The sequence below is a fragment of the Blennius ocellaris genome (assembly GCF_963422515.1).
Source record: "Blennius ocellaris genome assembly, chromosome: 23".
Taxonomy (NCBI): Eukaryota; Metazoa; Chordata; class Actinopteri; order Blenniiformes; family Blenniidae; genus Blennius; species Blennius ocellaris.
This window is the reverse complement of record NC_137672.1, coordinates 8862833-8876814: the sequence shown is the minus strand read 5'-3', so window position 1 is coordinate 8876814 and position 13982 is coordinate 8862833. Positions and strand designations below refer to the sequence as shown.

Genomic DNA, 13982 nt, shown 5'->3' with positions numbered 1-13982 from the left:
GGGACAAGCAGCACTGGCGAAAAAGTCAAGGGAAAGCTTGTGCTCACAGGAAGCAGGTAAACATGACATAACGCCTCCCTTTGAATGCTTCTCGATAATTTGATATCATTGCTGATATTTGCCAAATGAGTTTCTTAAATTCAGGTAACCATTCAGACTAAACATACAAAGATGAGAGAAGATTCACAACAATAACATCCACATTTGCCCCCAGAACTCTTTTGACTGGATAATAGCTGCTTCAACCCAGAGCAATAGGACAATGTCTGGTTATGGTTTGTGATATATTGGTTTATATATATATTATATATATATATTATATATGGTTTATATGGTTTGCTGGCAGCACGAGTCCAATGGCGAGTTTGAAGTTCAACAAACTGGCAGATGCAAACCTAAACCGGTGGCGGAACATCACATGACTGTTGAGTCAGAATTCACAGCAGGTGACGGGTCAGCGGTCGCATTAGATTCATTACAGGTGGTTTCATTTGTGCTGTTTATTCGTTTATTCACAGGTTGCTCAGATTGAAACGTTTGTGTTTGATTTCCAATTTGAACCGAATGTTTTATTTTACAAAGCAATTAAAAAAACGAGTTGTATGTGTACAAAACCCTCTCAAAACAAAAAAGACGCATTCATATTGTAAACCTCCAAACTGCTTCATGTGAAGATTTCTTATTTCTTATTAATATTCTTTTTTTTTAATATGTCACGATTATGAAAAGCTCATTCATGCATTTCCAACAAATGCAAATTTTACGTAAACAAAAGCAAGACGTTATTTATTCTGACTTCACACGTGGCCTCTGCCACCTGCTTGTCAGGATGAATGTCCCTGAAATACATCTGAGTAAATTAAAGTGTTTCTTTCAGACGTCACACACTCAGCCACTCGTGGAAATTGATTTGTCAACAAACTGTAAGATAAACAAACAATAATATCTTCTATTTATAACAAAATTACAACAAGCATCTCAAATGAAATCAGTTCTATTGTTAGTTCAAACTAATGCGAACTCCATCAAACTTCTAAATCAAGAACTGACAACAGAATAGTTTATTATCTGCCTCAATAAATTGACATGCGCTTTGCCAGTTTGGACATTTGAACATGCTTCACCTCATTTAGACACGACTTTACAAGTTTAAACATTTAAAAACAAACCTACTTTGACACATTCTGAAACAAACCTTCACCCCTATATTCTGACTCGTACTTGCTCTATTTCATTAGTTAGATTTTTTAAGTTAGATTTATTCTTTTATTTTATTTCATTTCTTTGGAGAGAACTTGCAAAGTAAGGATTTAATTACCTGCTGTAATTAAATCCCGACTGTTTGCTATGGAAACGACAATACGCTTTTTGAAACCTGAATCCTTATACTTTTCCAACAGAAAATCTCGGTATATGTGTTTTTTCAATGTTTTCCTGAGATGATGCATGGTTCAATATGTCACACCATGATTTATAACCAGAGCATCATTAATCACACGTCAACAGAAGATGAGATCTAATCATATACTTTACCTTTCAGTCACGGTAGATGTTTATTTCCTGAGTTGAAACAGTATCCGAGGCCCCGGCTGTGGATTCAGCAGCGTGTCCCTCTTTTAATCATCCTTTACCCTCCGCTCACTTTCTGCCATGAGACAAACACAGCATGTGTCTTTTTTGTCTTCTTTGTTCTTAAAATCTCTGAACAAAAGCATGTGGCTTCAGTATTTCTTCCATCTCTCCTCTGACTCAAGAGTTTCTGGTGCATTTCCTGAAGGTGTTTAACTCTGCGTCATCACGCAGTGGGTTGTTACACTGGACCAGGATGGAAAAAAAGCAACAACAACAACAACAAAAATGTGATGTGTGTGTCTCCTACCAACAGAAAATATGTAGCAGCTCCTGCAGCTGATGCCCCCCTGTGTAACTCCATCTCCCTCCGGCTCAGACAATAGGCAGACAGTCGCCACACCAAGTGACATAACACACAATTATAAGCCCTAAACTGGGAAGCTTCGCAGCAGTAAAATCTACAGTTACAACACCTGCCTATTGAGTTTCAGACACTGAATCTGATCGCTTCATCCTCTGAAACCTGCTTCCAAAACGGCTCTGCTGCAGGAGGACACAAGTTTGTGTTTGCTTACTGCTTGAGCTCCATGAGTGTTCTGTCTTCTTCTCATCGCTCATCCTTTCTTCTTTCTGTCGCCATTTCAAATGGCCTCCGACTCCCTCGCTTCTCCGTTTCTGCCTTACCTCTTCGGCCTCTTCTCCTCTCTGTCCTCTCCCTCGTGGACAGAGTATCTGTTGCTCTGCAGTGTGCTGCTCATGACACCTGAGAAAGCAAGAGGCCAGCACCTTCTATTTTAACTGCTTCGCTGCTGAATATCAAGCCAATTATCCTCCAGTTCTTTATATACACAGTGTGTGTGTGTGTGTGTGTGTGTTTATATATATATATATATATATAAAGCTATACCTGAAACTACAAACTCTTTGGGATTACAGCTTAATGTGTTTGATTAAAAATGACAGGACTATCTGAAAACGTGTATAGTTGAAAATCATAAAAAAAATTACTTCATTATCTTTCTTCTTAGTCTGATATTTATGGTCTTTTGATTCTACAAAGGTTTCTTCCTTTTCCTTTATTTTTTTTTCTCTGTAAAAGTATCTTGAGATGGCCGTGTTGTGTTTGGCTTTATATAAACAAAACTGAACTGAAATTATGTTCAAAATGTATTACATAACAGTGATGGACATATGCTGCTTGAACTTAAAAAAAACAAAAACCCAGATGACTTGCAGAAGTATACCGTTGATACCTAGAATGTGTTTTCTAAGATGCAGCTGTGTTTGACAGATTACATATAGAACATCAAATCTGAATTAAAGGTCAGCTTTGGGAATAAAACTAGCAAACATCAGACCCCAAGCCAACTTGTCCAGTTCTTGAAATGTACATAATAGTCTTTTGTTGCTGTTTGTTACAAGAAGATCATCATTTCTATTAATGCTGTTATTCAAGCCTGCTTATATACGTAGTACATTTTACAACAGTTGATAGGTTCCACTAATTATGTTTAGTTTTATTGTATAACAATAAAACATTTCATTATACATTGTATAAAGACAATAAGACTATTGTTTCTGAAATCAACTATCTTCCCTGACATCGAACGCATCAGCCTTCGATTAGTCGCCTGTCTGGATACAGTACGCATGCGCAGAACTGCCGACGTGGCTGTTGAATGTGGCTTTAAACTTTAAGCTGTTTTAGTTTTAGTCTACAGTTTAACGCATAGAGATTTTAAGACAGCCAGTAGGGATGAAGGTGTTTCTCTTGGCTGCGTTGTGGGTGTGCGGTTCATTTTCAGCCAACGAAGACGAGAGGTTACCGAATAAATGTGAAGGTAAGTTGTGTTGTTTACGCTCCGGTGTTTCGGATTAACTGGTTTCCCAGTTTACTGGTGACCCACTCCCTTGAGCGTCCTTTAGTAAAAGCAGATATTGAAAACCCAACTGACGTCCGTCGCTGTCCTAGTAAGCGCTTTTTTAAACGCATTTAGACGAAAGCTTTTGACGTGTCGGAACATTTCGCGAATCGTATTTTAACCTTTTTCTCGCGGGCGGGCGCGAAAGGACGTGGGCCACCGGTTAACCGGGACACCAGTTGATCCGAAACACCAGCTCGTTTACAAGTGAATGCAGACGGACGCTGTTGAACGGTTGCATCTTCTGTGTCCGTCAGTGTGCAAGTTCCTGAGTGTGGAGCTGCAGGAGGCTCTGGAGAAGACCGGCCGCTCCAAGGAGGTGCTGGAGGTGGGAGAAGTGTTGGACACTGGCAAGAGGAGGAGGAAGATCAAATACAACACCTCGTAAGTTGATGCTGACGTCCTTCTCTAATGCTGCCTGTGTTTGGTAAGTGACTCTTTAGGTGTCTGGAGTGTTTGAGCTGCAGGTTTTTAACTCTGGTTTTTAACCAGTGTGTGTGTTTTCTCACCCCTGTCCAGTGAGACTCGACTCACGGAGGCCGTGGACAACATCTGCGAGCGCATCCTGCAGTACAGCGTCCATGCAGAGAGACCTGGAAGCCTGCGATACGCCAAGGTATCGTTTTTAAAAAGATGTCACGTTGCATGTAGATTAAAACTTATTTACACTATTGGCTGTTCAGACTTGTGTGCATGTTAATTCATAAAAGTATGTGCACAAGCATGAATCAAACCCTTTGACTCTGACGACTTGATGGTGTGTGTGCAGGGAACCAGTCAGACCATGGCGACACTGAAGAACCTGGTGGGCAAAGGGGTTAAAGTGGACCTGGGCATGCCGTACGAGCTGTGGGACGAGCCCTCCGTGGAAGTGTCGGACATGAAGAAACAGGTGAGGGAGGCTCGCCGCTGCTCGGCTTTCTTCTTGGCATTTTGTATGTTTCTACAGGTTGTCAAGGGTTTCAATGAAACATCACTGGTTTAATGCAACAAGCCGGAAACTATTTTGTTTGCATTCTTCCCGTTTTACAAATTACAATCAACTTTTCACTTTAATTTGACAGGTAATGCAGTTTAACATCACTGTTGGAACAATTTTGAAGGCAATTCAGGAATATTTCAAAGCAATTTCAAGTCATAATGTGAAAAATTGGTAACCACCCATAAAGTCTTTTTGTGTAGATTTTCTGTCTTGTACTCGAGACCCCTGCACATTTTAGTCTAGAAATCTAATGATTAGAAGGAACATGGACATTTTCTCTTGCAAGTACCATCAAATTCCATATAGAGTGACTGTTACCTTTATTAGTGTTTCTGATTGTACTTGTCACATGTTTATAAAGCCAGAGCCACTTTTAAAAGTCTTCAAGCTTCAGGGACTAAAGAAGGTACAAGCTCACAGTTAATACATTTACAAGAAGCACATTAACCCTTTAAAACTCTGCCAGAACGAAGTCGTAATCTTGTGTAAACTTAAAGTAGAGGATTACTGGTCTTAATGTTGGTCTTATTGAGTGTGTTGTTGTTGTTCAGTGTGAGACGATGCTGGAGCAGTACGAGGAGGTGGTGGAGGACTGGTACTTCGGCCACCAGGACCAGAGGCTGGAGAACTTCCTGTGTGAGAACCACGTCCTGCAGCCGTCAGACCGAGGTGGGACTGCAGAAAAAACCCTTAAGGGGTGTTATATTTCAGGCCTTTAAAGTGATCTTGGTTCAATTTCCAGTTGTGTTTCCCAAGGTCATGTCTGGGGCTCCATATGATCATGGTTTTGATGGATACTTTTAATTATTGTTGCACAGAAATGACAAAATATTTCACAACAAACGGCGGTAAAAAGAAAAATTACTGTTCACTCATAAAGTTCAGAAATCCACAGTTAATGCCTGGTAGTCAGAAACATACTGATAGTGTTGCTAATAAAAGCACCTAAATTGTGAAAAATCCATGCAGCCTAAACCATTTTATTTTGAAATGTGTGTCCTCCAGAGTGTTTAAAGGAGATGTGGAAAGGAGACGTGGGCAACAAGAGAGGAGCGGCGGACGGGGCGGCTGCAGGAAGGGAGGAAGTAAAGGAGGAGGAAGGAAAGGAGGAGGAAGGAGGAATGACGCACGACGCCGGTGAACTTTAGAATGCAAAAGACAACACAGATTATCCAAACCGTAAACCGTAAACTCCACAGGAAGAAGATGAAATGCGGTTCAGAGACTTGGAGGTGAATCCTTGTGGACAAGTTAGATTTGAGCACCAATTCTCCTGTTCTTACTGTGTGAATGTTGAAAAGTGTTTTATATTGTGACACTACAAAGTGCTTTTATAAAGTGTTTACCTCCGTTACTCTCCTCTTGCCAATACAGTCTGGTACATAGCCGTATGTTTGTACTCTCAATTGCACTTTTTTTGATATGCAGTATTCTCATGTTGAATAAAACTGGGTTGTTGTTTTTTTTACACTTTTTGACATTTGACTTCAAAAAATTTGTATTTATCTATGCATTTTTAAAAGACAGGAAATAAGTGTTAAGATTGATTTATGTGACAGTGACTCCTGTTTCCCACACAGAGAGGTCCTTAATCCTCAATAGTATGTCTCTGGTTTTTAATATAATTTTTTAAAAAGATTAATAATTGCTCAACTTGAGCCTTTTGTTAAGCCTTTAAATGGCCTGTTTAAATATAAACAGTTTTTTTCTCACACAGAAAACTCAAAATGTTTTCCCTCCCATAGATTAATAAAAAATGCATTATTAATTGTTTTTTTTTTTAGTTCTGCAGGCTGGTATGCATCAGAGATTGTGGTTAGCAGCACAGAAAAGTGTCCACAATAATACAATGTAAAGCGTCTTTGAGTGTCCAGAAAAGCGCTATATGAAACCTATGCATTGTTATTATTATTATTCAAATACTGGCCAGAGCCTCGATGCTTGGAGTTTACATGTTTTCCTCCAAGAACTCCAATTTCCTCCCACATTCCAAAAAACATCCATAGTGGGTAAGTGTCCCCTGTGGTTGTCTGGCTCTGTGATGTGTCCTGTCCAGGATGTGTCCTGCCCTCGGCCACAGTGAGCTGGGATTCGCTCCAGCAACCTGAACACAATGAAGCGATGTAGAAGGATGGATGAGTATTACGCAATGTGAAATACTAATTTTACATCTTATTTTGGTTCATTATCTATGGACACTTGCAAATAAACATTAAAAAAAACAAACTCAGCTCGAATAACAAATACTTTTATTTGACAAATTCTAACTTATTAAATCCCATATTCTGAGCATTGTGGAAGATTTAGTACAAGAATCTTACTTTCAGATGTTTGGCATGCAGGAAATATAAGATACTTTTATGTTTATATAAATTGCATACCTATAAATCAAGATATTACATACTATACTACTATTGATTTTTTTTTTTTAAAGCTGCGGTTCACTAATTGATTAATTGCAGGTGTGCACTTCCTGTTTCCCCTGCAGGCGGCGGCTCGCGCCAACGCAGCGCAGACGATGTCTCCTCTCTGCGTGTTCCTCTCGTCCTCCCTCTTCCTCCTGGTTCGACTCCCCGCCGTCGGATGCTACTCGTATCAAACCGAGCCCCTCTTCCTCACCTTCCCCGAGCTGGCCGCTCTGGAGGCGGAGTCCCGGCACGAGACCGACCGCGCGCTGCCCGCAGCAGCAGCAGGCGAAGCTCAGGCACGCGCCCTGGAGGTGAGGTGTCACGAGGACAGCATGGAGGTGGTGCTCAGGGATCCACGCTTTGACCCCGGCCTGGCCCTGGAGCCCTGGCGGCTGCGGCTGGGCCCCGTCCCCGCCCCGCCCTGCACCGCCCGCCCGTCCGGGCCCGGCGAGGTCTCCATCCGAGCGCCGCTGCAGCAGTGTGGAGGCTCGTTGGTGGTAAATCCGGCACGCACACGCTCTCGGCTGCCATCTGGTGGCGGGTCGTGATACTGCTGCTCTTGTGTTCCCAGTTCAGTGCTGCCGCGCTGCTTTACAGCAAATTGCTGCTGTACTTTCCTCCATCCTCACCCGGAGGCCGCTTCCAGAGGTGGGGGGCAGCCATCCCTCTGCAGTGTCCGTACAGGAGGTGCAGCGACACACAAATACACCTGGCAAATAACTATGTGAACTTTTTGCATACATCAAGTGTTTTTAGTGGCAGAATAACGTTTCTGTGGTCATGGTGGATTGTGTGCTCGTCCTGGGGTGACACATAGACCACTGTTATAAGAGCACGATTCGATTTGATTTATTTGAGTTCCTATTGATATTTAAAGTGGTGTCTGTGTGTTTTATAATCAGAAATATTGTTAAATTGGGCCCAATTGTAAATTATTTTTCATCATGACATTTTATTTCTGAGAAGAATCAAAGTAACCCATCTGTGCAACAAAAATAGCCTTGAATTATTAATTTTTTTGTACGTATTTGATGTTGCATCCAGCCAAGTTATTCTTCATTTAGAAAACAAAAATACAACTTAAATCATGATCTACGTAACTTAGAGAATCAAATGCATGGATACACATTAATATGATCACAAAGTACGACTTTTTACATGAATAATTAAAAAAAAAAACTTTTATACAAGTTGAATGAGTACTTTTTACCTCCAGTATCTGTAGTTTCCGCTTCTCCTGAGGTGGATTTTGTGTTTGTACATAAATGACGTCTCAAATCAAGACGGTGGAAAATCCAGAAAAGGGTAAAAGAAAAGTTTTGGGTCTTAGTTTTTAACCTCGCAGCCTGATGTCCTGATCAGAAATACCCACAGCTTCATGAATACCTCACTGGACTTTACAAGCTGCACAGCTGACGTAGTACGACACTTTTCACTTTAGAGTCTTTGCCAACATGCTGCCTTCCCTTTGCATCATTTTAATTGTAGTTTATATTTTTGAACTTTAATTCTTTGCCATCAACTGTTTGGCAAAAAAATCAATCAATGTTCGGGGAACAGGTTTGTTTCTGTTCGTGAGACAATAAACACAAACAGAATCCAACTGAAACAGTAAAAAATGTTTTGTTGTAGGTAAAACATCTCTTCTCACGAAACTCCCTGCTGGATGTTTGAATTGTTGCCTTATTGATGTAATCAGACTTTGAGTAAGACGTATTTGTGGGTTGATTTTCCTGGATGAATCAAGGCCCTCAAAGCACAATTATAACAAACAGTCTTACCAACTTGTAAAATATAACATCTGGTTGTAAAAAGAAAAAAGAATTCTAGCTCTTTCCATTAATGTGTAACAAACAAAATTGCTAATATATAGAGCTAACTTTCATTTGTTCTATTTATATTCAAAGGACTTGCTCAAAAGTGTCTGGCCTGAGTTATGTGCAGCACTTTAGGGGAAGAAATGATTAATATCCAGTTTAAACTTTAACTGTCGTAACTAATGATGAAGGTAATCTGAAAAACAATAGCTATTTTGTTTTTGTAGTATCTAATAATTTAACCTACTGATCCATCTCATCACTAATGTACTATTTCTATATGTTGCTGCTGGGATTTTTATTTTATTTTCATCGAAGGAACCTGCCCAGAAATGTCACTAAAGTTTGATCAGACTCAAAAGTGACTCACAAAAGACTCCGGCTCCAGAACCATTTCAGCCCAAAGGATCTGGGATCTGCATTACGAGGCTCACAAAGGAAACGAACTTTAAGTAAACAAAACAAAAACAAAACCCAACTACTTAAAGCACCACTGAAAGTTACTTTACTGTTGGAGAAGCAGTGCGAGCATCTTCCTCCTGCAGTATAGACGTGAGGATGAGCTGAGAAATGCTCAAATTGGAGAAACGTATACATGCAGTTCAGTGTTTTGCACCACAAAGCTTTGCTGAAATCAATTTCATGATGTGATATTGTCTCTGGTTGAAGCTCTTCTCTTCGTTGCAGGAGGTTCGTGGGGAGCCGCAGAGGGATGAAGCCCACCTGGAATCCCCTCCCCAGCTCCCATCAAGCCTCATTTCCGTCCCGCAAACGCTCCCTGGGTGGTGGCAGGTTCCGCCGCTAGGGGGCGCTGGGCGGTAAACGAACACAGGAATCGGTGGGAATATGGAGACAGGTGGTTTGTTTGTGAGTCGCTCACAAACTACCTGTTGAACACATACGTTTGGTTGTTAGAGCCGCACTGAACATAAAAACTGTCCGGTTGTGGTTTTTTAATAGCGACTGAACAGGGAATGACGAGTGGCTGTACTCAAGTCCGTGAGTTTAATAATAATAATAAAAAAGAAAAGGAAAACAGACTTGAGTGCTGAGGCCCGACTTGCTGCACTCGAGAAGTTTAGTCGGTTATTTTCTCATTAAGCAGATGGACTTCACTGTAAAGCTGCGTTTTCTCATCCTCAAATCCACGCGAGGCTCATTGATGTTCTTCTGTGTTTGTCTCATGATGGAGCATAAGTTTAATAAACTGGGATTTTATGATTGAACCCTGTGTGCGATCTTCTAACGTGTCCCGGCATGTAAGGGAATTAAAGCCCTGAAATATCCACATTTTGCATCATCGCGCTTTAGAAATGTATTTCTTCAACTCCACTGAGTGATAAAACTATCATTACAACATAGACAACACTCGTTACATCTTTCAGTCAGCGGGTTCACTATTCTATCAATGGTTTCATTTTTTTTAATTTTCTCAAAGGACAAAGTTTCATTAAATTCTGGTGTTCGATCCAACGGAACATTGTTCTTGGCTCGACGGCAACTTTTCTCCTTTTTGGCGTTTATCCTGCAGCTCTGTGTCAAATGTTTGTTATTAAAGGACATTTTTTGGGGCACTTTGTATTTCAACACACACACAAAAAGCTCAGGTGCTCTTCATCATCGCTCCGTCACGGCGTCTTAACGACAGTATTTATTCAGCCTGATTCCGTTGTTGTGACCACAAGAACCACTTTAATCTCCTCTTGTGTTCGTTGATCCTTCTTTTCAGCAAGTTGACCCGCGTCTTATTGGTAAATGTTGTTCTTTGCGAAACAACAGTCTGCTCCTCATCACCACCACCCTCATCATCATCATCATCATCATCCTCCTCATCTGGCACCTGTCAGCACTCCAGTCAGGCGCAGCCTGATGAGAAAAACCTTTGGAGGACTGAAGGGGAATAACTTTTCCTCTCGTTCTTCAGCGCCAGTCGCATTTCAAAGCCAAACGCTGCTGCGAGGTGAGGAAATTTCTTTTTGCTCTAATAAGACATCTCTTCCCATTTAATTAAAGCAAACAGGGAAGGCTGCATGTTACTCGAAGGGAAATAGTTTGTGAAGCTATGTGGAGTGGAAACGTCTGCCCAAGTCCACAAGTTTGAACTTTTTTTTTTTTTTTTTTTTTTACTGCTGCCATCTGGATCAATCCCGAGATCAAACCACCGGACTGGAGCAGAAGGACGGATGAACAACAATCGTCATCAAAATCAGCTTTTTGTCAGCCTCTAAACACTGAGACGTGGAGTCACAACTCCCTCCAATAAACTGATCTCATGCCTTAATTATCATTGCAAGGCGTTCCTCACATGAGCGTGGCGAACTGAAGGTGGAAGTAAAGAGTTTCTGAACTCACCAGAGCCAAATAACTGCAAGGTTCTTAAAAAAAACCACTGATCAGACTAACTCTTTACACTCGTATCTGAATAAGCATGGATGGAATCGTCTGTTTGATGACGTCATGCCACCGACTCTTGGACTTTGTCAAGATCTCAAGTAATCAAGACTGTTCTGTCGTTCCATTTATCCATCCATTTTTTTCCCCCCACTGAGTCCAGACCCCCAGCCCCCCCCCCCCCCCCACACACACACACAAGAGACCAGAGTCACTTCCAGGCCAGCTGAGTGATATAATCTCTCCAACACGTCCCGGGTCTCGTCCCTCATGGATGATCTCGATCACGCGCTCAAAAAAACACACCTCGACTGTCCCATCCCGCTGCAGAGGCTCCAGTTCCTCGGAGATTCTCCACCAACTCGCGTCTGCAAAAGCTTGCATTTGTGTGACGTCATTCTTTAGGTCAGGGCCTCGTCCTGCAGGAGTCTCTCGTGGCTCTGATTCTCTCCAGTCTGGCACCACGCCAGTGTCGTTGACTGACTTTTCTTCCAATAGCTTGTTTAATTTTCTCACTAATAAAAAAACCTTGTTAAAATAAAAAAAAAACTCTGGAAGGTATAGCGTTATGCAAAATGATCGTGACCCTTTATAACATCCTGCTCAGCTGCTTGGCGGCTGATTTTGTTTTGCATTTTTGCCTGAAACCTTTCAAAAAGTCAATTGTTTAATTGGCTCCATTTCCTGGAGTTCCTACTTTATGCTTGAGGAGTCTGGCCGATAACGTCCTGGTGTAGATTTAACGTTATAATCCAGGTACAGTTTGATGACTTAAGCCAGGTTTAAAAGCCAAAGTCTCGCTTTAGGACTCAAGAATCTAATATTACAATATAAATAATGTTCTACATTTTCAAAGGGGGCACTCATATTCCACGAGTTAATGTCAAGTCAGGGGTTTAGTGTTTGAATGTCTGCTTACAAGTCCCCAACAGTTTTCAATAAACAAGTGGATATTGATGATTTTTTTAGTTTTTTTTCTCTAATAAATGTTTTATTAGCACACAGTCTTCTAATGTCGCTCACTTTGTGGTTCTTTGTTTGCACATGTTGGATAAATATGCAGCCTCGTCCTCTTACATACAGATGTGCTTTTTGTACGTGGAGCTAATCCGTCAGACACGCATTGTGAAATGCGCTCTTATCCTGTCACGGTGACTTATTGTTGACTTTTATAATTGCACCTCCGCGGTATTTTGTTTATTGTGATTTCTCTCCGCGCACTCCTCGCTGCGGGGTGTTCAACTTTGGCAGCAGAGCACCTGTCAGAAGACCACCTTCAAGGTTTTTTACCGAGCGTTAAACATCGCCTTTATTACACATTTTTCGACTTGCCTTCTGTTATCAATTATTGTTTGCGGTTCTTAAAAACGCCCGATGCAACAGGTACCAATTTACCTGCAGCTCGGGTCGTTGGACGCTCACGTGCTCATGTTGCCAGAGCGCAATATTAGTGCGTAAACGTGCCCAGTCCACCCCCACAATTTGCTTTATTGCACTTGTCCTGCGTCCAAGAACCGCATTTCTCATGTGTGCTGTAACCACACACACACACACACACACACACACACACACACACACACACACACACACACACACACACACACACACACACACACACACACACACACACACACACACACACACACAGAAAGCACACCTGGGGAAACATTCCTCGGGGGAAGTCATCAATCAGTTTTATGTCTTTCTCTGGGAACGTTTCCTCTTCTCCAATCAAGCGTCTTCCCTCCCTCTCTCCCTCCCTCCCCCCTCCCTCCCCAGCCTCGATCCCCCTTTCTAATATTTCCATCTGTATCAGTTTTGCCTCACATCTGAGAACGATCCACTCCAGACAATTAACTTCAGACGATTTTTTTTTTGGTTTCCCTCCTTATTCCACTGAGGGATAATTGAAGCAAACCTGGAGAGTTGAGAGCTTTTTCCTGAGCGACACGAGATAAGACTGTCAGAGTTTCCTCTGTAAGCCCAGCGGTGGTAATAAACCTGAGGCTGGAGGATATGAAGTGTGTAAAATGTATTTAACAAACCATGAAATGTTGAGTTGAGTCTTAAAATTCTGGGTTTTTTTCTTGTAAAGGGGAAGGCCATGATGTTTGTCTTCCTCTCCTCTCACACTGGACCCTGTAATTACAAGGTCAAATCTCAAAATACCAAACAAAAAGAAAAACCCAGCATGGGTCATAATAGTTTGTTTTTTATTTAAATCACAAAAGACCAAAACAACACATTCAAACTGATTGATATGAATCAATATCCTGTTGTATCGAAGGTCTTTGTGATCAATTATTCACTTATTATACGTTTCAAATAAATAGTGGAGTGCATGCAGAAGAAATCCCGCCATTTCAAGTAGTTAAATATACAAATTGTAATCCGAACATCGCACTATACGTTGCTGTAACTTTTGTTTTTAGTGCGACATGGTTGTAAATTATTGCAAAACAGTTCATAACAACAGAAACCAGTTTTTTCCCTCAGTATGCAGGTCCTACAAATAAAACGTGCCTCAAAATATTCATACTGTCGAGAAAAAAATTGTGAAAATCATCGATTTAGTGTTAATTGATCAAAATTATAAACATTTTACCAAATCAGGTCAATTGACATTTTTAAAGCACTTTTTTGGGGGGGTCATATTATTCTGTTTTGTTGTTGGTTACGTTTGTCTGCCATGATACGATTCATAAATCTCTGATAAGACTTGAAAACAGGTGCTTTGGACAATAACCTGGACATATTTGGGATGATGAAATCTGCAGGTCTGGGTAACAGACTGATGCACAGACACCTGTTCCTCCGAAGAGCCTGGTTCACAGCAGGTTTGTCATATTTTACTCTAAATGTTATGTGTCAGCTTTAAAAGTCTGGCTTC

General features: G+C 41.2%; 2 protein-coding genes across 3 annotated transcripts in view; one reads left to right on the top strand and one right to left on the bottom strand.

Moving 5' to 3' along the window:
• The window catches only part of LOC308146817 (calpain-5), a 10629-nt gene extending 8366 nt beyond the window's left edge, over window positions 1-2263 (bottom strand). For both annotated transcript variants that reach the window (XM_080518746.1, XM_080518747.1), the window contains exons 1-2: window positions 2148-2263; window positions 1534-1645 (exon numbers count right to left, since the gene is read on the bottom strand). The gene's annotated coding sequence lies outside the window, so the exon portion shown is untranslated. The remainder of the gene's footprint in view (window positions 1-1533; window positions 1646-2147) is intronic.
• A 977-nt stretch (window positions 2264-3240) lies between these two features.
• Window positions 3241-5944, top strand: cnpy4 (canopy FGF signaling regulator 4). Its single transcript, XM_080519005.1, has 6 exons — window positions 3241-3413; window positions 3752-3878; window positions 4014-4110; window positions 4264-4386; window positions 5028-5145; window positions 5482-5944. Exons 1-6 carry the CDS (start codon window positions 3329-3331, stop codon window positions 5622-5624), a joined length of 693 nt encoding a protein of 230 aa, XP_080375131.1. The 5' UTR covers window positions 3241-3328; the 3' UTR covers window positions 5625-5944.
• Window positions 5945-13982: the final 8038 nt, after the last annotated feature.